This window comes from Coniosporium apollinis (genome assembly GCF_000281105.1).
Source record: "Coniosporium apollinis CBS 100218 chromosome Unknown supercont1.84, whole genome shotgun sequence".
Classification (NCBI taxonomy): domain Eukaryota; kingdom Fungi; phylum Ascomycota; class Dothideomycetes; genus Coniosporium; species Coniosporium apollinis.
The window spans coordinates 1-18,698 of NW_006913346.1; the positions used below are offsets into that span (position 1 = coordinate 1).

Here is an 18,698-nt window from a genome sequence, read left to right on the forward strand (position 1 = left end):
GATGGGGGAGAGCGAGGGGCTGAGTAGAATTCCATGCTCATCCCTGATTGCACGAGTCTGAATGAGTTAGACGACATTGATTGATGCACTCGGGAGGTCTGATTTCCTTCTGCGCAGGGCTAGAGAAGCCTTGTTCGTGCAGAATTGCTGCGAAAGATAACAAGTTGCGCATCGATCAAGCATGGAAGAACAAATCTGTTAGTTGAGGAACTCGTAAGTCGTGGCAATATGCTTTTCGTATTACTGTTAAAGGTAGTGTGTTGACCAAGCACGACCTAATAGTCGAATGCCCTGCTCCAGCAGTCCTTGGCAGGAGCAGAGTGAAGTTGGAGTCGCAAGCCGCAAAGAAAGTTGACACATCACGTATGGCAATCAGTGAGGCACTATTGGCTCGCCTTGTCCTCCCAAGTAAAGGCCACAACTAATACCGAGGCGGCCCACCATATCCGCCCTGCTGACCAGGTTGACCAGGGTAACCACCCTGTTGCGGTGGCCTGTACCCACCAGGCTGTTGGCCATACTGTCCCTGCGGAGGCTGACCATACTGCCCGGGCTGAGGTTGGCCATATTGACCCTGAGGTGGTTGGCCGTACTGTCCGTGCTGCGGCTGCCCGTATTGGCCTTGAGGAGGCTGCCCGTACTGTCCCTGCGGCGGCTGGCCATACTGAGGCTGACCATACTGGCCCTGAGGTTGACCGTACTGAGGCTGGGATGCGCCGTACTGGCCCTGTGGTGCGCCGTATTGGCCCTGCTGCGGACGTGGCCCGCCTGCACCGCCTTTTTCGTCTTTGCGGTCATATGTGTGGTCGATGGCACCGAGGAGGAGCTTGACGAGCTGTGTGAGGGTCAGCAAGAAGGTCGGATACTGGAAAGCGCACAGATAGGACATACCCATAGCTCAGGAGTAAGATGGACTGGCGGTTGGGCACGAGCCATCTCGGCAGACTCGTTCTCGTAGTCTGTGCGTTGTCAGAGGTTATTGAACTTGGATCGCGTTTTGCAGTGAGCCGGTGCTTACTTGAGGTGCAGTCGACCAAGTTGCCGACCATGGGATCGCTGTCGAGCTTGCCCAAGAACTCTCGCGCCTTCTCGTCATTGCCGACTTGCGCGAACTGGAACTGCACAGCACCAGTGCCGTACTGCGGCATCCTGCTGAATTCGCTGGAGACCCACTTGATGGCGTCGAAGACAGCGTTTTGCGGCTCCCCTGCCGGCTGACCGTCGGTGACGGTGATTACAAGTGCAGGTTTCCTCAGCTGGCCGGACCTAGCTTGGCCCACAATCTCGTTGAGGACCTTCTCCCTGAGCTGCGTGCCCATAGGGGTGAGGCCCTTGAACTGAACGCTGGCCATGAGCTGCTCGATCTGCTGCTCGTTGCGGACGTTGTTGAGGAGCTGCGGCGGCGGCTGGGAATTCATAAAGCGGATGGAGATGCCGTCGTCGTCGAAAAGGGTGGCGGCGAAGGCCACGCGCTGCAGGATGACTTTGAGGTCTTTGATACGTTCGCCATCCTCTTCAAATTGCATGGAGCCGCTATCATCTGCCAAATGTTAGCGAAAATCCTAGCATGGAACAAAAAAATGCAGATAACAACATACCAATGTAAAGCCAGATGTCAAAGAGACCGAGCTTAACGATATCACTGCCAATCTCCATGGGGATCCGCCATCGCTGGCAGAGCTGCCCGACCTGACCAGCGGCGCGGTTTGCAATCTGATCTATTACTGGGCTGCCGGGGGGGTAAAAGCCACGAAGCTGGTTCTCGTTTATGCAAGCCTCAAGCGCTTGCTTGAAGCCGCCAACCTGGGCCGGCGAGGCTTGCGGGGGCGGCGCGCCGTAGCCTTGGGGTGGGTAGCCGCCTGGTTGCTGGCCGGGATAGCCACCTGGTTGACCTTGGCTCTATGAAGAAGAGATTGTCAGCTTCTGCCCAACCCAGTAACATTAATAGAGAAACGATCTGTCCACGAACATATCCATATCCGGGAGACGGAAAACGCGGCGGCTGTGAGGGCGGCTGCAGTGGCAGCTGTCCGTATTGTTGCTGCGGTGGGTAGCCAACCGGTTGTCCAGGCGGCGGAGGGGGAGGTCTGCCATATTGCGGCTGCTGCCCATACTGCTGTTGTGGTTGGTACTGGGCGTGAGCTGGCGGCGGTTGGGGCGAAGGCGCATAGCCTGGCTGGTAAGGTGCGGGTGATGAGAATGGGGATGCGCCGTAAGCGGGTGAAGGTGGTAAATATCCCGGCTGTGGCGGTTGACCAGGTGTAAGAGCGCCGGGGAATGTTTGATAGGACCGGCCAGTGTTCGCTTGATAGGGTGGACCGGACATGCCGGGCTGCGCAAGCTTTGATGATAGGCCCATATAGTTGTCGCAGCGCTTGTGTTTGTCGAAAGTGCGGTTTCTTTGTCCTTGACGAGCGGTGCGGTAGTGATGTGATGTGCTGTCTAGGTCGAGTATCGTTGAGGATGGTGTCGGAAGGTGAATGTGTGGGTGACGACGGGCAGTGATGGATGACGCACGCCAAAGTGACGGGCAAGCGAAAACACGAGGGATTGCTGCAAGGGGGAGACTTACACGAGCGCCACCGGCGGAGTAAGCTTGATACTGCTGTTGGCCGGGCTGCTGAACCGTTAGTGGCACACGCGGAGGCCAAGGAAAGGAGCCATCGTAACTTACATAGTTTCCACCCTGTTGCTGGCCGCCGTAAGCGGAAGGTCCAGCACCAGGCGGTGGTCCTGCTGCAGCGAGCTGGAGAGCAGAGTCAACCTCGCTCCTCGCACTTCATGCCTCGTGGCCTCTTTCTGGAGCAGGGAGACAAACCTTTGATGCGAGCTGCAGAGTCCACAGAGTCAGCTGCAAGTTGAATGGTGGGGCAGTGAGGGGCAGCTCTCAGGCACGAAGGCCGATAATCACACTTACACCCATCGTTCGGAGTACAGTTGTTGTTCGGTTGCTGTAGGCGGGAGGAAGTGTGGGCAGAGAGACAACTTATAACTGGGCTTAGGCAGTCGACAGTGGTGGTTTAAGTAGTGCGTCGCTGTGTGGATTGTTGTTCAACGTTTCCAGCACTTCATGGCTGTGATCTGGCAGGGATATTTCCGCTAACCTCCGGACCCCACCTTTGCTAGGGCTGCGTGGATGCTCAGCCACAACCTTGTTTGACCGCCCCTCGGTCGATCAGTCGTACCACACACAGCCCATAACGATATTCACCTCAACTCCTGAGTAATTTATGCAACCTCCCTAAGCAGTTCACTGCGACTGTGTGCACTTCGGTGCACGACGAACCTGTCTCACGCCGCACGAACGGAATAACATAAGGCCAGCTGAGTGAAGTTCAGGCTTCGCGTACAGCGCATCCATTAACACATCGGCCGCTCATGAGGCAGCGGTAAAGTATTCAGGTCTGCTACAGACGAAGCAAAGCAAGCAGCCCACTGGAAAGCGTATTGACATCAACCACGGGAGCAAAGACGCTAAAGTAACAAGAGATAACTCAGGGTGCCGTTCATTACAGCCCACGTGATGATTAATGATAAGATAGGAATGAGTACTCAGAGCCGAGTAGCGGGTATCGAGGGGTATCCAAGCATACATAGACAGGGAAACTATGTCCCCAGGCGTAAACACGGTTTAGAATAGCGAGAGAGCGAGAGAGCGAGGGGAGAAGACAAGAAACCTCAACTTCGTCCATGAAACACAAGCAGCAGCAAGTGCCACAACCGCTAAGTGCGAGAATACTAACAGTCGCAGCTGGTACCGAGCCATCCGGAAACCCCAGTATCTCTGGCTTCTCGCGGCGCGCGTGTTTGTTCAAGCGCGTTGCCCATAAGCTCCGGATTGATGGCAGGATTTGACATCCCCCAAGCATAACACATCAGCTCCAAGCGCCATCAACATCTTCGAAAAGCTCTCTACAGCCCTCCAGCCACCGACAGTCAAGCACATCAGCAATGCACCAGCGCCGCTCGACATCCATTGCCAGACACCCTTGGATGAGCTCAACGATGTCGTCACCCGAGCTCTCCTTTGCAGCAGGTGCCTTTCTCAGAGCATTCACGTCGTACTCGCCCTTGAGGATCATCATAGTCAGCGTCGGGTTGAATCCGTGCTCAAAAGGTAATGCTCCCGTGATCAATGCATAGACAAGACATCCGAACGACCAGATGTCGACCGCGGGGCAGTAAAGCGGGCCCCGCGATGTAAGAAGTTCAGGCGCCGCGTATGGAAGGCTGCCCGCAACCACGCAGCTAGTCTCCGAAGGCCCAATGTTGCGCGGACCATTATCGTATGGTTCAGGGACGTGCCGGTGTTCGTTGGTAATGAAGTCAGCCATGCCGAAATCGCAGAGGAGGATGTCGCCACCCTCTGTGCTGGCTTTTGGGTCGGACATGTCCACGAGACAATTCTCTAGTTTGATGTCGCGGTGCACTACCCTCACATCCTCGTGCAAGTAGCGTATAGCGGATGCCACCTGGTAGGAGTACCGTTTGGCTAGGCGGGCGGGTAGACCACGGGATCCAGACTTGCGGGTGCTGCGTACAAGATCGAAGAGGGTGCCGCCTTTGTTCAGTTTCGTGATACAGAACGTAGCAAACGGCGTGTCGTATACAGCGATGAGCGGTAGAATATAGCGCTGCTTCAAGAACCGCCAGATCTCGACTTCACGCTCGAATTCGGCCTGCACTCTCTCATTCTCGTATTCGCCCTTGCCGTCGACCTGTTTGCGTACGATCTTAACTGCTCGCACAATCTTCTGGCCTTCCTCCATGGTGGAGACTTCTTTGACCACGCTAAAGCCACCATAGCCGATTTGACGGCCGATGAAGTATCCGCTGCGGTCTCCAATCTCCTGTCCCTCGTCGTCTGGTTCCGTGACCGCCGCCGCTTCTTCTTTACCCCAGTTGGAAAGAAATGCAGCGGCTGGGGACATCGAAGAGTTGGATCGAACGGTGCCCCGCCTACTGCCCTTCCGGACGCTCCCAAAAGCCGACTTCTCGGAGCGATAGCTTCTAGAACGCTGGCTCAACGAGCTGGACGGCCGGCTGATGGGGAATGTGGCGCTGTGGCTGGCCGGGAAGTCCATCGGCGAGGCAATAGGAACGGGTGAAAGCAAGTACGACTGATCGCCCATCGACACATCGGCAGGCGTCGAGAGTTCCTCGAGAGGGGGCGATGCGGTAGCGTCCGATGTCAGGGAGGCAACCCGGTCCTGGGTGGGCACGGCCTCGCCTCTTGCAAGTTCATCCACCGTGGTCTGCAGCAGGGGATGTCGGCTTTCGCCAGTCTGATATATGGGCCTGTGTACGGGTTTCCCGTCGTCCAGTAGCCCGCCGGTTTCCGGGTCATAATGCGATCGTGCTGACTCGCTCACCGCTCGTTCACGCTGGAATGAATGAATAGAGCCGTCCATGCTCCCCTCCTCAGCATCCAGAGGGGCTTCTACTTTGGCGGTCTTTTGGGTATGCCATGGTTTAGGTAATGGCGCTTCCAGATCATGTTGACTTCCGCTGTCCACTGTCACCTTCGCGTCGAAGCTTATGGAGGTTTTACGTTTGCGAAGAAACTCTCCATCGCCGTGCCCCAGGTCACCGTCCGCCCACGAGCCCATATCCTTGTTGTGGTAGCGGGGCGCAGCGTGGTTGAAGTCGGCTGTCGTCGATGCATCGAGATTTCCCGCAGGCTCGGCGGATGGCTCATTGGTAGCATGGTCATCGCGTCTGATAGAAGCGAAGGCGGACTTTGGAGGTCTGTTGGTGGTCTTCGTGTCGAGTCTAAGTTTGCGGAATGTGTGGGGTAGCTCAACTGGGGCCATCCGACCGCGCGAGGGTGGAGGCAAGTGGTTCGCGTCGACGGCGGCGGGAGATTGGCGCAGGCTGGTTGCGAATGTAGTTGGCGTCCTTGGGCAAAACCGGTGGCGACTTGAACAGGATTCTCTATTCAAAAATCCGACTTCGGACGGAGGCGCTAGAGAGGTTGCAGCCAGGCAGCGCTTTGCGGAAGCCGGCCTTAGGACTCCAGTCGATCAGCCAGCAAAAGGCATTGGAGCTGTCCAAGCTGGGATCAAGGCGTACAGATTAAGAATATGTCGGTAGACGTGTATCCTGCCCGAGCAAGCTGTGAGCAGTTGAGTGCACGAAGGCATGGAATAGTACCATTCCCGATCATGAGTCCCGCTTTAGGCGAGTGGCACGTGGGGGGGGGGGGGAAGGAGCTGCAAAGAAAGAAAATTTCCGTGACCAAGCGCCTGCCGTCAGATCCGTCAGCTACGCCTGCCGCCCCCGCCATGACGGTTGTGTTCTAGCAATGCGCGTGAGCTCAGTTGCGTGCAGGATTGGATGTTGCAGTAAGATTGACTCAAGGGGGAGAATCGCAGCGCGGAGCAAAATCCGCGATAGCCTGCCCATCCCTGCCCCAGAAAATGACGGTAACATCGGCTTACCGGGGGTTTTGTTGGCCCACCGTCAGCGCAAATCTTCGGACCGGGCCTGGTGCGCTTGCCAGTCCAAACTTACCGTAGCTCTGGTAAACTACTTACCCCTCGTGTCACTTAATAGGTAAAGTAAACACTCCAAGCAGATGCCGTTCAGAGAGTACCTTGTGCAAGTCCTTGATCTCAGGCTCTACTTCTTAGTCGGACAACTCTGATGGATGGCTGTGCACCTGGTGGACCTCGTCGAGCTCTGAGCACATGGCCCATGGACCGGTGGCTGCAGGAGAGAGCTCGGGACGATGCAGTTACATAGATGATGACCACCGACAGCCAACCTAAACAAACAAGACGCAAGACGCAGTCCACAAAGATTACTCCGCGGAGCTGTCGCGGCTGCCCCGGCATGCACGGCTTGCTCTCCAGACGGCCCCTAGCCGTTCTGTTTCTTCCACTCCCTCAGTCCTGCATTTGACGTCGTTCGTCGTTCGTCGTTGCTCGATCCAGCCCGGGGAAACGTCGAGCGGGCCGCAGCTTGGCGCTCCTCTGCTCCCGGACTACCAACCACCACTTGCATCCATCTTCGTCACCCCAACTGCTGGCCCGTTGCTTGTATAGCTTGCGGCTTGTATAGCTACCTTCGCGACCCCGTACTCCTTCTGCGACGTCTACGGCGCATCTATCTACCCTGTTCGCGCGCTTGAAACAGGATCTCCTTCCCGTCGGCCGGCTGGGCCCTGACATCGCAGCATGGGCATCTCGTCCTTCTGCGCGAAGCTGTGCGGACCCTGCTGTGGGGGTGCGTATTCTCCGCAAAACCCGCTGTGACTCCAGCTGACGGGATCTCCCCTATAGGTCGCTCCAAAGATGGCCTCTACGACCCCGTGCTTGCCGATAGCGAGCGGGAAGCGGTGGCAGACCTACTAGGCTATCTCGAGAATGTATCCGCCCTCAATCGCCTACAATACCTGGTGGACCTTGCTTATATACATCGACAGAGAGCCGAGACCGACTTCTTCTCCGGCGACCCTCTACGCGCGCTCAGCACTCTGGTATACTCCGATAACCTCGATTTGCAACGGAGCGCCGCCTTGACCTTTGCCGAGATCACCGAACGAGGTTCGTCTTCCAACACGAAAACCAGTACTTGACGCTGACACCGGAGAGCCAGACGTGCGCGAAGTTGACCGAGACACTCTCGAGCCCATCCTGTTCCTCCTCCAGAACCCCGACATCGAGGTGCAGCGGGCAGCCAGCGCAGCACTGGGTAACCTCGCAGTCAACAGTATGTTCACAAACGACGCGACGAGGGACCATTGCTAACAGTTGGCAGCGGAGAACAAAGTGAACATTGTGGCCTTGGGCGGCCTTCAACCACTTATCCGGCAGATGAACTCCACCAATGTCGAAGTCCAATGTAACGCAGTTGGTTGCATAACGAACCTAGCCACGCATGAAGACAACAAGGCGAAGATAGCACGGTCCGGAGCGCTGCCGCCACTGACCCGGTTAGCCAAGTCGAAGGATATGAGAGTACAGAGGAATGCGACTGGCGCGTTGCTCAACATGACACACTCCGGTACGTCATTGCAGCCACCACGGTGCGGAAATCTAGGGCGGTGTATACTGACGTCCGTTGCAGACGACAATCGGCAGCAGCTCGTCAATGCGGGAGCCATCCCTGTCCTTGTGCAACTGCTGGGCTCACCGGACGTCGACGTGCAATACTACTGCACCACTGCTCTAAGCAACATCGCCGTCGATGCAAATAACCGGAAAAAGCTTGCGCAAACCGAAGGGCGCCTAGTCCAGTCACTGGTACACCTGATGGATTCGACATCTCCGAAGGTGCAGTGCCAAGCTGCGCTGGCTCTTCGAAATCTAGCCTCCGACGAGCGATATCAGCTTGAGATCGTTCGCGCGCGGGGCCTACCCTCCCTACTCCGACTTCTACAATCTTCTTACCTGCCGCTTATCCTCTCTGCCGTAGCATGCATCCGAAACATCTCTATCCACCCTTCCAACGAATCACCCATCATAGACGCAGGCTTTCTCCGACCACTCGTCGACCTCCTCGGCTCGACCGAAAACGAGGAGATTCAATGCCACGCCATCTCTACCCTGCGCAACCTTGCGGCAAGCTCAGACAGGAACAAGCAGCTCGTGCTAGAAGCGGGCGCAGTTCAGAAGTGCAAACAGCTAGTACTGGACGTACCTCTGAGCGTGCAATCTGAGATGACGGCAGCGATTGCGGTTCTCGCCCTGAGCGACGAACTGAAACCACACCTTCTCAACTTGGGTGTGTTCGATGTGCTCATCCCGCTCACAGAATCGGATAGCATCGAGGTGCAAGGCAACAGTGCTGCGGCTTTGGGCAACCTGTCCTCGAAGGGTACGAATGCCACCCACCCCGTCAAATAGGCTTTTACTAACGAACGTAGTCGGCGACTATTCTATCTTCCTCCAGAACTGGACGGAGCCTAGTGGTGGCATCCATGGCTATCTTCGACGATTTCTAGCCAGCGGCGACCCAACATTCCAGCACATCGCCATCTGGACTTTACTGCAGCTACTTGAATCGGAAGATTCTCGCCTCGTGGACCTCATAAGAGACTCCGAGGAGGTTATCCAGATGGTCAAGAGCATCGCGGATCGCAACGTCGAATCAGATGATGAAGGAGATGAAGATGGGGAGGGAGAGGTCGTCAGCCTCGCACGGCGGTGTCTTGAGTTATTGGGAGGGAACAACCACGAGCCAAAGACGCTTGTCGAGGGCTGATGATGCCCCCTTGAACCTCCAAGTCGTCACAGTGTTTGACACATCTCTATCTATTACACCCGATCCGTCATTTACAGCTTGCACACCTCGACCACTTTTTTACCCCCCCGTCGAATGTTTCTTGGGTTGGCAGCCAGGCGTTCTAGGAGAGCGAGCGGGTCATGTCGCAGCGAGCATGGGCGGTGCAAGGACGTTTCTCATTATACCATTTTTGTTTTTGGATGCGTTGGTATTGGGATGATCGCTAGGTGTGTCATATCAAAGACACTGTGGGAAACAGGCAGACTGTCTGTGCTCTTGGTATAGAAGCATGGATTCCGCTATTTATGCCTGCCTACCTTCGCCTTCCTACTAGTTTCCGCAACTACGTGTTGAACACAGACACACAACACTCGTGAGAAACACCCGGACATACACAAGGAGGATTCCCAAGGCTCCAGGATGTAGCCCACGCGTAACACGCTCCCGTAGCACGACCGGAGCCATGACCGCCTCGCATCAATCAATCGAAGCCCACGCCCCCAGGATGCCGCCAAACCCAATCAACACGCCCCTGACAAAGTTCAACTTCCCAAACCTCTCCAGCAACTCCGTGACCTCGGCATCACCCCCCTCCTTCCCCACGGCCTCCTCTCCCCCCTCTTTAGCCTTAGCTTCCAGCTCAATCAACCGCCCATTGCTCGCCGGCACCATGACAAACGCCGTAAACGGCAGTATAGCCGCCACGCTCACCGCGGCAGCCGTGAAGAGCCGCGCGTTCGAGGCGCTGGTGGCGCTGGTGGCGAGGTAGCCAAACAGGCCGCTGCTGAGGATCGCGAGCTGCGGAAAGACGTGCGAGCCCGAGGAGAAGATGCTGCGCAGCTGGTGCAGGCTCGCCGTGCTGCTGCCCGCGTCGGTGCTGCGCGCGTTGAGCACGGGGACCGTGTAGGCGGATAGAGAGAGGATCGCGCCGCTTGCGAGGAGCGAGGTGCTGATGGCGAGCGTCTTGTTTAGTTGGAGTTGGTCCGAGGTCGCCATCGTGGAGGAGGTTGAAGGTCTGTCTTATTGCACACAAGGAGGCCTTTTGAGTACGGGCAACAGGTGATAGAGCTCTGTGAGGGCCTGCGAGTTCCGCGGGGAAGAGAGGAGACGTAGATACGCGGGGTTCTGGTTCGGGGCGCGAGATGTGCTACAGCTCGAACACTCCGTCCTCGGAGGGGTGGAGAGATGGACTCGAATCGCTGGAAGAATGACAAAATTGTACGGTTCGAAGGAGTACAAGAACTGTTAACCTACAACGTGCGATTGCCCTTGATGGAGTAATCGTTATCCTCGATAGCTTAACATAAGCTTCTGCGGGCTGATGTCATACAGCGTGTGCGGGACGGGAGCTGGGGTGACTGACATGCACGCGAGGGACAGAAATCGCCGGACTCGAAAACAGATAGGTCTTCAGTCAGCTGAAGAGTAATCATGAATAGAAGCAACTCCTTATAGTATACTATCTTATGAATGTGTTCAAGCTATAACTAGAGGTGGAACGGCTAGACTTTAAGGATTTAGAAGTGAATTGGATATCCGGCGGCTAGCGAGTCCAGGCGATCTCTATCACTCGCGTGATAGGGTAAACCATAAGGTATTTATGTTTCGATGTATCTAATACTAAGCGCCGCCTCTAACCCATTAGCTGCAAAAGAGTGGCTTGCGTGAGCGTGTTCAGTTGTGGATGCCAAATAGATACATCGGCAAAAGTTTTCGTCACATCTGATGCCTTAGATATGCTGAGGCCATATCCAAATCGCGAGCACGTGGGGCACGCGGGTATCGAGAGCCGGATCTGATGCGTCAGATCCGGCTGCGTCCAGCTTAGATATTCGATGATCGACAAGAAAACAAAAAAATCGGAATTACGCGACACCTGTGTGATTCGAACACACGCTCCCGAAGGAACTGGCTATCAACTTTCCCTCTCAGGATTAGCAGGCCAGCGCGTTAACCACTCCGCCAAAGTGCCTTGAGTGATTGTTGAAGACTACAACAAAGCTGATAATATATTATGTTCAACGTAAGCTGTCTTAACCATCCAACGTTAACTTTGTGTCGATTTTTCACCAAAACCTAGGACTTTGGCTAGTCGTACAAGTTTACCGGTCACGTTGACATGCACGTACAATAGTACCGATCACGTTAACCTACACGTACAGCCACAGCCTAGAACTCCATACGCTTGCAGACCACAGGATTCGCTGCATCCGCTCCTCAGATGTCCCTACCAAGTCTAGCAATTCCTGGCCAACCGCTTGGGTCTGCCTCAAAGTACTCCCCCGGCGCTGGCACGCACGTACAGTCTTCTCAAATCCACGCGTCGATAAGCGGGCTCGTCGTTGAGACAGCAGCACCGAAATCCTCAAAGGGCTCCGCAAACACCTCCTCCGCGATCTCCAGCTTACCCACGCTTTCGATACCACGTGCCCAAAGTTCCGGAAACTCCACCTCGAACGGAGGCATAAGCGTCCTTCCCGAGGTCGATTCTGTGGTACTAGCCCGGGTGACTAGGCTCACGCCTCGCCAAGCAACTGTGGCCATCCTCGTAGTCGACAACACGGTTCTACCTCAGCCTTTCCAGGGTCTCATACGGGTGCAAGATGTGCGCGCCACAGAGAAAGATAGGGTGAAGATTGCGGAGAGCTTTCGCGTGGGGGATATTGTCAGGGGCGTTGTGATCAGTCTGGGTGACCAGTCGAGCTACTATCTGAGCACGGCAAGCAACGAATTGGGTGTTGTGATGGCAGAGAGTGAACAGGGGAATGTCATGTATCCGGTCAGTTGGAAGGAGTTTAGGGATCCGTCTAGTGGGCTGGTCGAGACGAGGAAGGTTGCGAAGCCTTTCTGAGCATAAGATGCTTGAAGAGCAGGCGTAGAAGGTAGTGAATCTCGGCTCGATTCGAGGTTGCCTGTCTTTCAAACAGCGCCTTTTTGGGATCACACGGCAGCAGAACCCGAGCTTCATCACGATGCCATTACGAAACGGCGACCTCCGAGCCAGGCTCATAGGGTAGTCAGTAATGGGCTCGGAGTGAGTAAGGGCGGCCTGCTAAGATTATCATAAACTACCAACTTTGCTATGGTCTCCAACAATCACTCAAGGCACTTTGGCGGAGTGGTTAACGCGCTGGCCTGCTAATCCCGAGAGGGAAAGTTGATAGCCAGTTCCTTCGGGAGCGTGTGTTCGCGGTAGATGGACCGTTTGTTGTTGCACAGCTGCAGCTGCAGCTGCAGCTGCAGCTGTCCAAGGGCCACTCAAAAGTTACGTTGTCGCATCCTTTATCCATAGCCCTTGGTTCAAGGGTTGTTGCTGGCAGATCTCGCTTCGCAAGCTCCACGGCGCATCCCGTCGATCGACCTCATCACGAACGCCATGACCTGTTGTGCCTCTATCTCCTGCCTCATCGCCCTCGCCCACGACCCACCACCTCCAGAGCTCCCAAAACCGCTACGGAAACCTCGAAAGCCTTCGCCTAATTCCATTCCACGTACCACTGAGCTTCAAGCCTCCTGTCGGCCGTGGCCAGCACGATACCTGCTACTGTAGGCACGAAGCTACCGCCGTAACTCCTTCTACACCGATACACACTGCGTCGCCATGTCGTCAAGAAAGAAGGTTCTCTTGAAGGTGGGCGCATATGTACGAGTGCTCACGCTGTTCGCTGAGGCTGACGGCTTGCGCATTCAGGTTATCATACTCGGTGATAGCGGGGTTGGCAAGACCAGCTTGATGAACCAATATGTACGTCGCAGGACATCTATCTCCGATACGATCAATGGTACGGGCGAGTACTACGAAGCGATAGTCCAGTAACACAGTCTCGTATAGGTCAACAAGAAGTTCAGCGCAAGCTACAAGGCCACCATCGGCGCAGACTTCTTAACAAAGGAAGTCCTAGTAGACGATCGACTGGTCACGATGCAGGTGCGGATACATAGACGCTTGAGACTGGCAATGGCTCACACCGCAACAGCTATGGGACACGGCAGGCCAGGAGCGGTTTCAGTCTCTGGGGGTCGCTTTCTACCGAGGAGCCGACTGCTGCGTGCTAGTATACGATGTCAACAACTCCAAGAGCTTCGATACCCTTGACAGCTGGCGGGACGAGTTCCTTATCCAAGCGAGCCCCATGGATCCAGAAAGTTTCCCCTTTGTACGTCGCAACTCGATCAGCTTCACAGCAAAGGTCTATGTTAATGGCTGCACAGGTCGTAATTGGCAACAAGATTGATGTGGAAGAAAGCAAGCGAATGGTACAAATGCAGTGAACCGAAGTCTTCGACAAGGGCTAATGTTGAATGCCAGATATCGACCAAGCGCGCCATGACCTTCTGCCAGTCGAAAGGGGGGATTCCTTATTTCGAGACCAGCGCGAAGGAAGCAACGAATGTTGACCAAGCCTTTGAGGGTGAGCCGACCTCACAAAACATCTCTATACAAGACTGCTAACGTTAAACCTACAGTGATTGCAAGACAGGCGCTTGCTCAGGAGGAGGCTGGCGACTTCAACTCTGACTTCCCAGAAACGATACCGATCAATCTGGAGAACGATCGTGACGGTTGCGCATGTTAAACTGCGCCCACTTGGCTGCTGTGCTCCTCGCAATGGTCTGCTATCGTTCTGGGCGACGGATGCAGGATGAACATTTTCAAAGCATATTTCTCATTGAATGGCGTTCTGCAGAGCGTTGGCTGCGTTGTTGTCTATGCCGGGCCGTTTGAAAGATCTTGGCGTTTGACAGGGGGACTTGCCATTAAATTTGTGAATAAGGTAGTTCTGACATTGAACGTACGAGGGTTAGCAGGAAAAGGCATTGCCGCATAGAAAGCTAGTCGTGAGCATCACGCTGGATAACCCGAACGCAGTTCCTAGGTCACAAACGTCTTCAGGTGTTCGATGGATGGGAGTATTACCCTGCTGAATAGCTCATGATCTCCATCGGATGGAACCGGTCTGGTTCTTCCATCCTCAAGAGGATACCAAATCCAGCTCAGTCGTGACTTCGTCTTCAGAACGATAGTGGCTACAAGGTGGCAACGAGTTCTTCGACTGGGCTTCCGGCAAGATCACGCATGCAGACGAGCATGTATAGGGAGAGGAGATATTGCCTGTTCTTGGCACGCAGGGAGCAGCAGCCTGCAGAGATGTAGGGACATGGGGTGATAAGATACGTCACCATGTTGAGGAAAACCCTAGGAAAGTGGCGAAGAAGAGGCCTATATCTCAAGAGTTGGAGGAATCTGAGTTGGAGGTGTTTCTCAAGAAGATTAATGGTGAACACGAATCATGCGAGCAGGCGATGACGGCAGGGTATTGGAAATGGATCGCACCATATCATAGGGATCCAAAGCTGCAAGGCATATCACGAGATGATGAGGCTCAGGCAACACATGGAAGGAGATCTCGCTGGATGCAAAGTTATAGCAGCGCCCTTACCATTTAGTTTTATGAACAATCTTGACATCGAACATCGTATGGAAAGGTTATGCCTTAGACAGTGCCTTTAGCAGTCACGCGAGTGACAGAAATAGCTGGACTCGTAAACCACTGGAGTGACTATTCACTTCTAAATCACTAGAATCTATTAGATTTACTATATCTTTAAAGATCTTTACTCTAGCCATCCTACCTTTAGGTATAGCTTATATATATTTATATAGTAGTATACTATGAAGGATTACGCCTATTCATAACCTCTCTAAGCTGACTAAAGACCTATCTGTTTTTCGGAGTCCGGCAGTTTTAGTCACCTAGGTGGCAGTGATATTGATCGGTGCAACGGAACGCGGACTGCTTGTGGCGCTCGTACCGCCACTAGGGAAAAGAAGTGCAGGGATCGGCGGCAAGGGGTACTTTAGCATCACAGCCGTCCCATGATGCGTTCCTAAGACCGCTGCCAATGCCCCATTCCCACCCACCAAGCATGCCCGTGGAGGAGTCCACCGGCTCGACCATGATCACACGGGCACAATCTGTCAATATAGAACGCTGGACACCCTAAAACTCACCTCCACTGCCCACCGGTCAACCCTTTCACCCCCACCGCGATGACAGACGCAAGATCGCGTGCTTCGTTCAGCACGCCTTTGACCGCGGTCACCTCCTCCACGCCGTTATCCTCGAGGATGTCGATGGCGAGCATAACGAGCGCCTGGTCTCAAGGCAAGAACACTCAGCGCTGGAGGCATGCACTAGGAATCATGCTGCTACTGGTAACGGTAGTGCTGTGGACGGCCTCGAACTTCCTCGCCAGTGTGAGTACAGCGAAATCTGTATAAAGTGAGGCGTGTCTGATCCTGATAGACCATCTTTGCCGACGACTCGTACGACAAGCCGTACTTTGTAACCTACATCAACACCGCCTTCTTCGTTATCCCTCTCATCCCTATGCTCGCCAGGCGCGGATACCAAGATCCGTCGCAGTTCACTTCGCTGCAGGACCTATGGCGGAAAAAGGCAGAGCGCTACTCCAAACTACAAGAGCACGACACGGAAGCGGAGCATGGCCTCCTGAAGCCAACCGCGCCAGCTAGAAACGCTTCCCTAACGAGCGAATCCTCCACGGCGCTACTGCCCTTGGACAGGGCCACAAGCAGCTCCCACGCTTCTGCCAGAACCCCATCGACGTCCCAGTCCGCCAAACTGACTCTCCGCGAAATCGCCAAACTCTCCATCGAGTTCTGCTTCCTCTGGTTCACCGCAAACTACTTCACCGCCGCCTGCCTGTCCTATACAACCGTCGCTTCATCCACCATCCTCACAAGTACCAGCAGCATCTGGACGCTCCTCACCGGCTCCATCATCGGCGTCGAGCGCTTCACCCTCCGAAAACTCATCGGCGTGCTCGCTTCCCTCGCCGGCATCGTGCTCATCTCCACCGTCGACATTTCCGGCGAGAGTGACGAGAATAGAGGGAGTTTTCCGCACAAGAGCCAGAAAGAGATTGCGATTGGGGATGCGTTGGCTTTTTTGAGTGCGGTGCTGTACGGGTTCTATGTGGTGTTGATGAAAAAGAGGATTGGTGACGAGTCGCGGGTGAATATGGCGCTGTTCCTGGGGCTGGTGGGGCTGTTCAATGTGCTGCTGCTCTGGCCGGGACTGGTTGTTTTGCATTACACGGGTGTTGAGACGTTTGAGCTGCCGCCTACGGGGAGGATACTTACTATCGTGCTGGTGAGCTCCGTCATGGTCCCGAAAAAGTAAAGTAACTGACGTGTTCGGACCAGGTTAATTCATTCTCCTCCCTTGTATCAGACTTCTGCTGGGCTTATGCCATGCTTCTAACCTCTCCACTCGTCGTAACGGTAGGCTTGAGCATGACGATCCCGCTCAGTCTAGTCGGACAGATGGTGCTTGATGCGCAGTATTCGAGCTTCGTGTACTGGGTCGGTGCGCTCGTTGTTGTGTTGTCGTTCATCTTCATCAACCACGAAGAAAGCCATGAAGAAGAGGGGGCGGATGTCGCGGATGACGAAGCGGATGGCTTTGGAGAGGAAGAGCTGGTCGGATCGCCGTGACGGACAGGTCTCCTGCGTTCTCGTGTAGCCTTGGTATGGGACTGAATTCACATGGTGCGGTGCATGCGGCGTCTGGAAATACCGCCGGCGTACGGCGTCGGCATTGGATTCTACTGCATCTAGATTTAGAGAGACCCTAGAGTCGCTTCACGGAGGCGGGTTGCGGTCGTGATGTACCATAGCATGTAGCGGTACACTCCCAGTAGCGTAAGCCCCCAGCTCAAGCTGAGCGGTTTTCATGCAAACACATTCTGTCCCAGGCAACAACTGTTTGTCCGGTGATACAGCAGTCGGCTCTTCTTGCATCGACAGAGGACCGCGCGCAAAGCTCAATCCTGCGCCCCACCGAGTTAGAGAGATAACAGCGCCAGAACTCCGCAAATGCAGAGCCGTCGTCACGACAACAAAAGTCCCCATCCAAGCCGCGCACTCCCTCATGCCCGACTCGCACGTCTGGCCTTCCCCGGCCGCTTCGCCGCCCCACCCTTCATCTTCCTCGCCGAGAAGTCCCGCATATCTGCGCTCGAGGTGGCATCGTTGCTCTTGGCGAAGCGCTTCTTGCCGCCGAATCCGTACTTCTCGTTCTTCTTGGCACGTTTGGGGTTCGGTTTGCCGCCTGGTCCCCTCGCTGTGGAGGATTTTCCTCCCGCCCTCCGTGCGTCCCTGTCTTTCTTCTCGGTCACGGTGGCGTCTTCGAGGGCTACGTCGAAGAGGTCGTCTTCGCGGTCGTTGGTGGGGTCGGTGTCTTTGCGTTCTGTGGAGGACGAAGTTAGTATCCGATTTAAGTGCGGGTGCTGCAGCTGTAGAGATTAAAGCGCGGGATACAGTACTTCGTTTCAAGATGTTAATCTTCTCCATCGTGTCCCTCTTCGCCTTGTCCCTCTCCTGTATCTTCGCGACCTGAACCTGCTTCCCAAACTTCTTCAGATCCCGCTGTCTCCGCGCGTCCGCCGCGGCCTTCTTGCCTGCCGCCTCGTCCACAAGCTTCTGCTTGATCTTGCCCATGTGCTCGTCGCTCTTGACCATCTCCGCAAAATAGTCCGGCGGCCGCGAGAAGGGCATGCCCTCGGCTTTGAGCAGGGATCGGGCTTCCTTGACGGCGGAGAGCGATTGCGCGTAGAACGCTAGTTCGCGGTTGAGGTCGTCCTCGATGTCGGCGATGGAGACGGGTTCGGACGTGGTGAGAGATTGGTGCTCGGAGAAGGGGAGTTTCGAGAGAGGCAAAGCGATGCGCTTGTGGGCGGCTAGCAGGGCGGAAGTATTGTTGATAGTTAGCCGCTGGTGCGGTATTAGGTCGCCTTTTTCTTCCGAGGCTACGGAGTCAAGGTCTGAGTATGCGATGTCTTCGTCTTCGGCATCCGCAGCCCCATCTGCGGGCTCGTCGTTGTCGTCGTCGGAGCTGGAAAGGTCGCTGTCGTCGATGTTGGCTAGCTTGGATGCATCCAGATGAGTGCCTCCGTCGTCTTCATCCTCCGAGTCTGCTTCTAGCTCCTCTTCTGTGTGCCATTCCCCATCTTGCTCGCCATTGCCGGATACTATTGTCCCGTCCACGACACCGATCTCGATCTCGTCATCCGGAACGCCCTCTTGCGCTACCTTCTGGTCGCCAACACCACCCTCCTCCTCTTCCCCATCATCCACCTCCTTCGGCACAGCCTTTTTCGCGCGCTTCTCCTCTGCCTTCCTCTGCTGCTTCCTCTGCTGCTTCTTCTCCTTGTCCGCCTTTTTGTCAATCCCCTTCAGTCGCTCGAACGCAGCGAGAGTTGCGCCTTTCCGAGCCATTTTTTATCTTCCTTTTGCTTTGTCGTTCGTGGGGATATAGCTGACTATCAAGCTTCGTCCACCGCTGCTGTTTTCCCGCTCCATCTCGAAAAAAGATTCAAGCTCTCCGATATCTTGGCACGCTAAGCCCTCACCGCCTTACCAGGATCAGCTCCAAACTCACCAC

The 18,698-nt window shown here is 55.1% G+C and overlaps 8 protein-coding genes and 1 non-coding gene across 9 annotated transcripts; 4 read left to right on the forward strand and 5 right to left on the reverse strand.

Moving 5' to 3' along the window:
- Positions 1-421: 421 nt before the first annotated feature.
- Positions 422-2,326, reverse strand: W97_09130 (uncharacterized protein; the record flags this gene model as incomplete). Its single annotated transcript, XM_007786994.1, has 5 exons — positions 422-835; positions 892-959; positions 1,019-1,540; positions 1,599-1,899; positions 1,970-2,326. 5 exons carry the CDS (start codon positions 2,324-2,326, stop codon positions 422-424), a joined length of 1,662 nt encoding a protein of 553 aa, XP_007785184.1.
- A 1,549-nt stretch (positions 2,327-3,875) lies between these two features.
- On the reverse strand, positions 3,876-5,813 carry W97_09131 (CAMK protein kinase; the record flags this gene model as incomplete). The annotated part of the gene is made up of 1 exon (XM_007786995.1): positions 3,876-5,813. One exon carries the CDS (start codon positions 5,811-5,813, stop codon positions 3,876-3,878), a length of 1,938 nt encoding a protein of 645 aa, XP_007785185.1.
- Positions 5,814-7,178: 1,365 nt separating this feature from the next.
- On the forward strand, positions 7,179-9,207 carry W97_09132 (vacuolar protein 8; the record flags this gene model as incomplete). The annotated part of the gene is made up of 7 exons (XM_007786996.1): positions 7,179-7,227; positions 7,284-7,369; positions 7,427-7,547; positions 7,594-7,713; positions 7,762-8,007; positions 8,071-8,820; positions 8,870-9,207. The coding sequence occupies 7 exons, from the start codon at positions 7,179-7,181 to the stop codon at positions 9,205-9,207; spliced, it is 1,710 nt and encodes a 569-aa protein (XP_007785186.1).
- A 498-nt stretch (positions 9,208-9,705) lies between these two features.
- Positions 9,706-10,224, reverse strand: W97_09133 (uncharacterized protein; the record flags this gene model as incomplete). The annotated part of the gene is made up of 1 exon (XM_007786997.1): positions 9,706-10,224. One exon carries the CDS (start codon positions 10,222-10,224, stop codon positions 9,706-9,708), a length of 519 nt encoding a protein of 172 aa, XP_007785187.1.
- An 874-nt stretch (positions 10,225-11,098) lies between these two features.
- W97_09134 lies at positions 11,099-11,200 on the reverse strand. The gene has a single exon. It is a non-coding gene; the product is annotated as a tRNA-Ser (tRNA).
- A 249-nt stretch (positions 11,201-11,449) lies between these two features.
- W97_09135 (exosome complex subunit Csl4) lies at positions 11,450-12,079 on the forward strand (the record flags this gene model as incomplete). Its single annotated transcript, XM_007786998.1, has 1 exon — positions 11,450-12,079. One exon carries the CDS (start codon positions 11,450-11,452, stop codon positions 12,077-12,079), a length of 630 nt encoding a protein of 209 aa, XP_007785188.1.
- A 750-nt stretch (positions 12,080-12,829) lies between these two features.
- On the forward strand, positions 12,830-13,805 carry W97_09136 (Ras-like protein Rab7; the record flags this gene model as incomplete). The annotated part of the gene is made up of 7 exons (XM_007786999.1): positions 12,830-12,859; positions 12,920-12,973; positions 13,061-13,156; positions 13,206-13,385; positions 13,441-13,485; positions 13,538-13,640; positions 13,696-13,805. The coding sequence occupies 7 exons, from the start codon at positions 12,830-12,832 to the stop codon at positions 13,803-13,805; spliced, it is 618 nt and encodes a 205-aa protein (XP_007785189.1).
- A 1,475-nt stretch (positions 13,806-15,280) lies between these two features.
- W97_09137 (uncharacterized protein) lies at positions 15,281-16,750 on the forward strand (the record flags this gene model as incomplete). The annotated part of the gene is made up of 3 exons (XM_007787000.1): positions 15,281-15,487; positions 15,537-16,406; positions 16,460-16,750. The coding sequence occupies 3 exons, from the start codon at positions 15,281-15,283 to the stop codon at positions 16,748-16,750; spliced, it is 1,368 nt and encodes a 455-aa protein (XP_007785190.1).
- Positions 16,751-17,184: 434 nt separating this feature from the next.
- Positions 17,185-18,532, reverse strand: W97_09138 (uncharacterized protein; the record flags this gene model as incomplete). The annotated part of the gene is made up of 2 exons (XM_007787001.1): positions 17,185-17,504; positions 17,581-18,532. The coding sequence occupies 2 exons, from the start codon at positions 18,530-18,532 to the stop codon at positions 17,185-17,187; spliced, it is 1,272 nt and encodes a 423-aa protein (XP_007785191.1).
- Between the last annotated feature and the right edge of the window lie 166 nt (positions 18,533-18,698).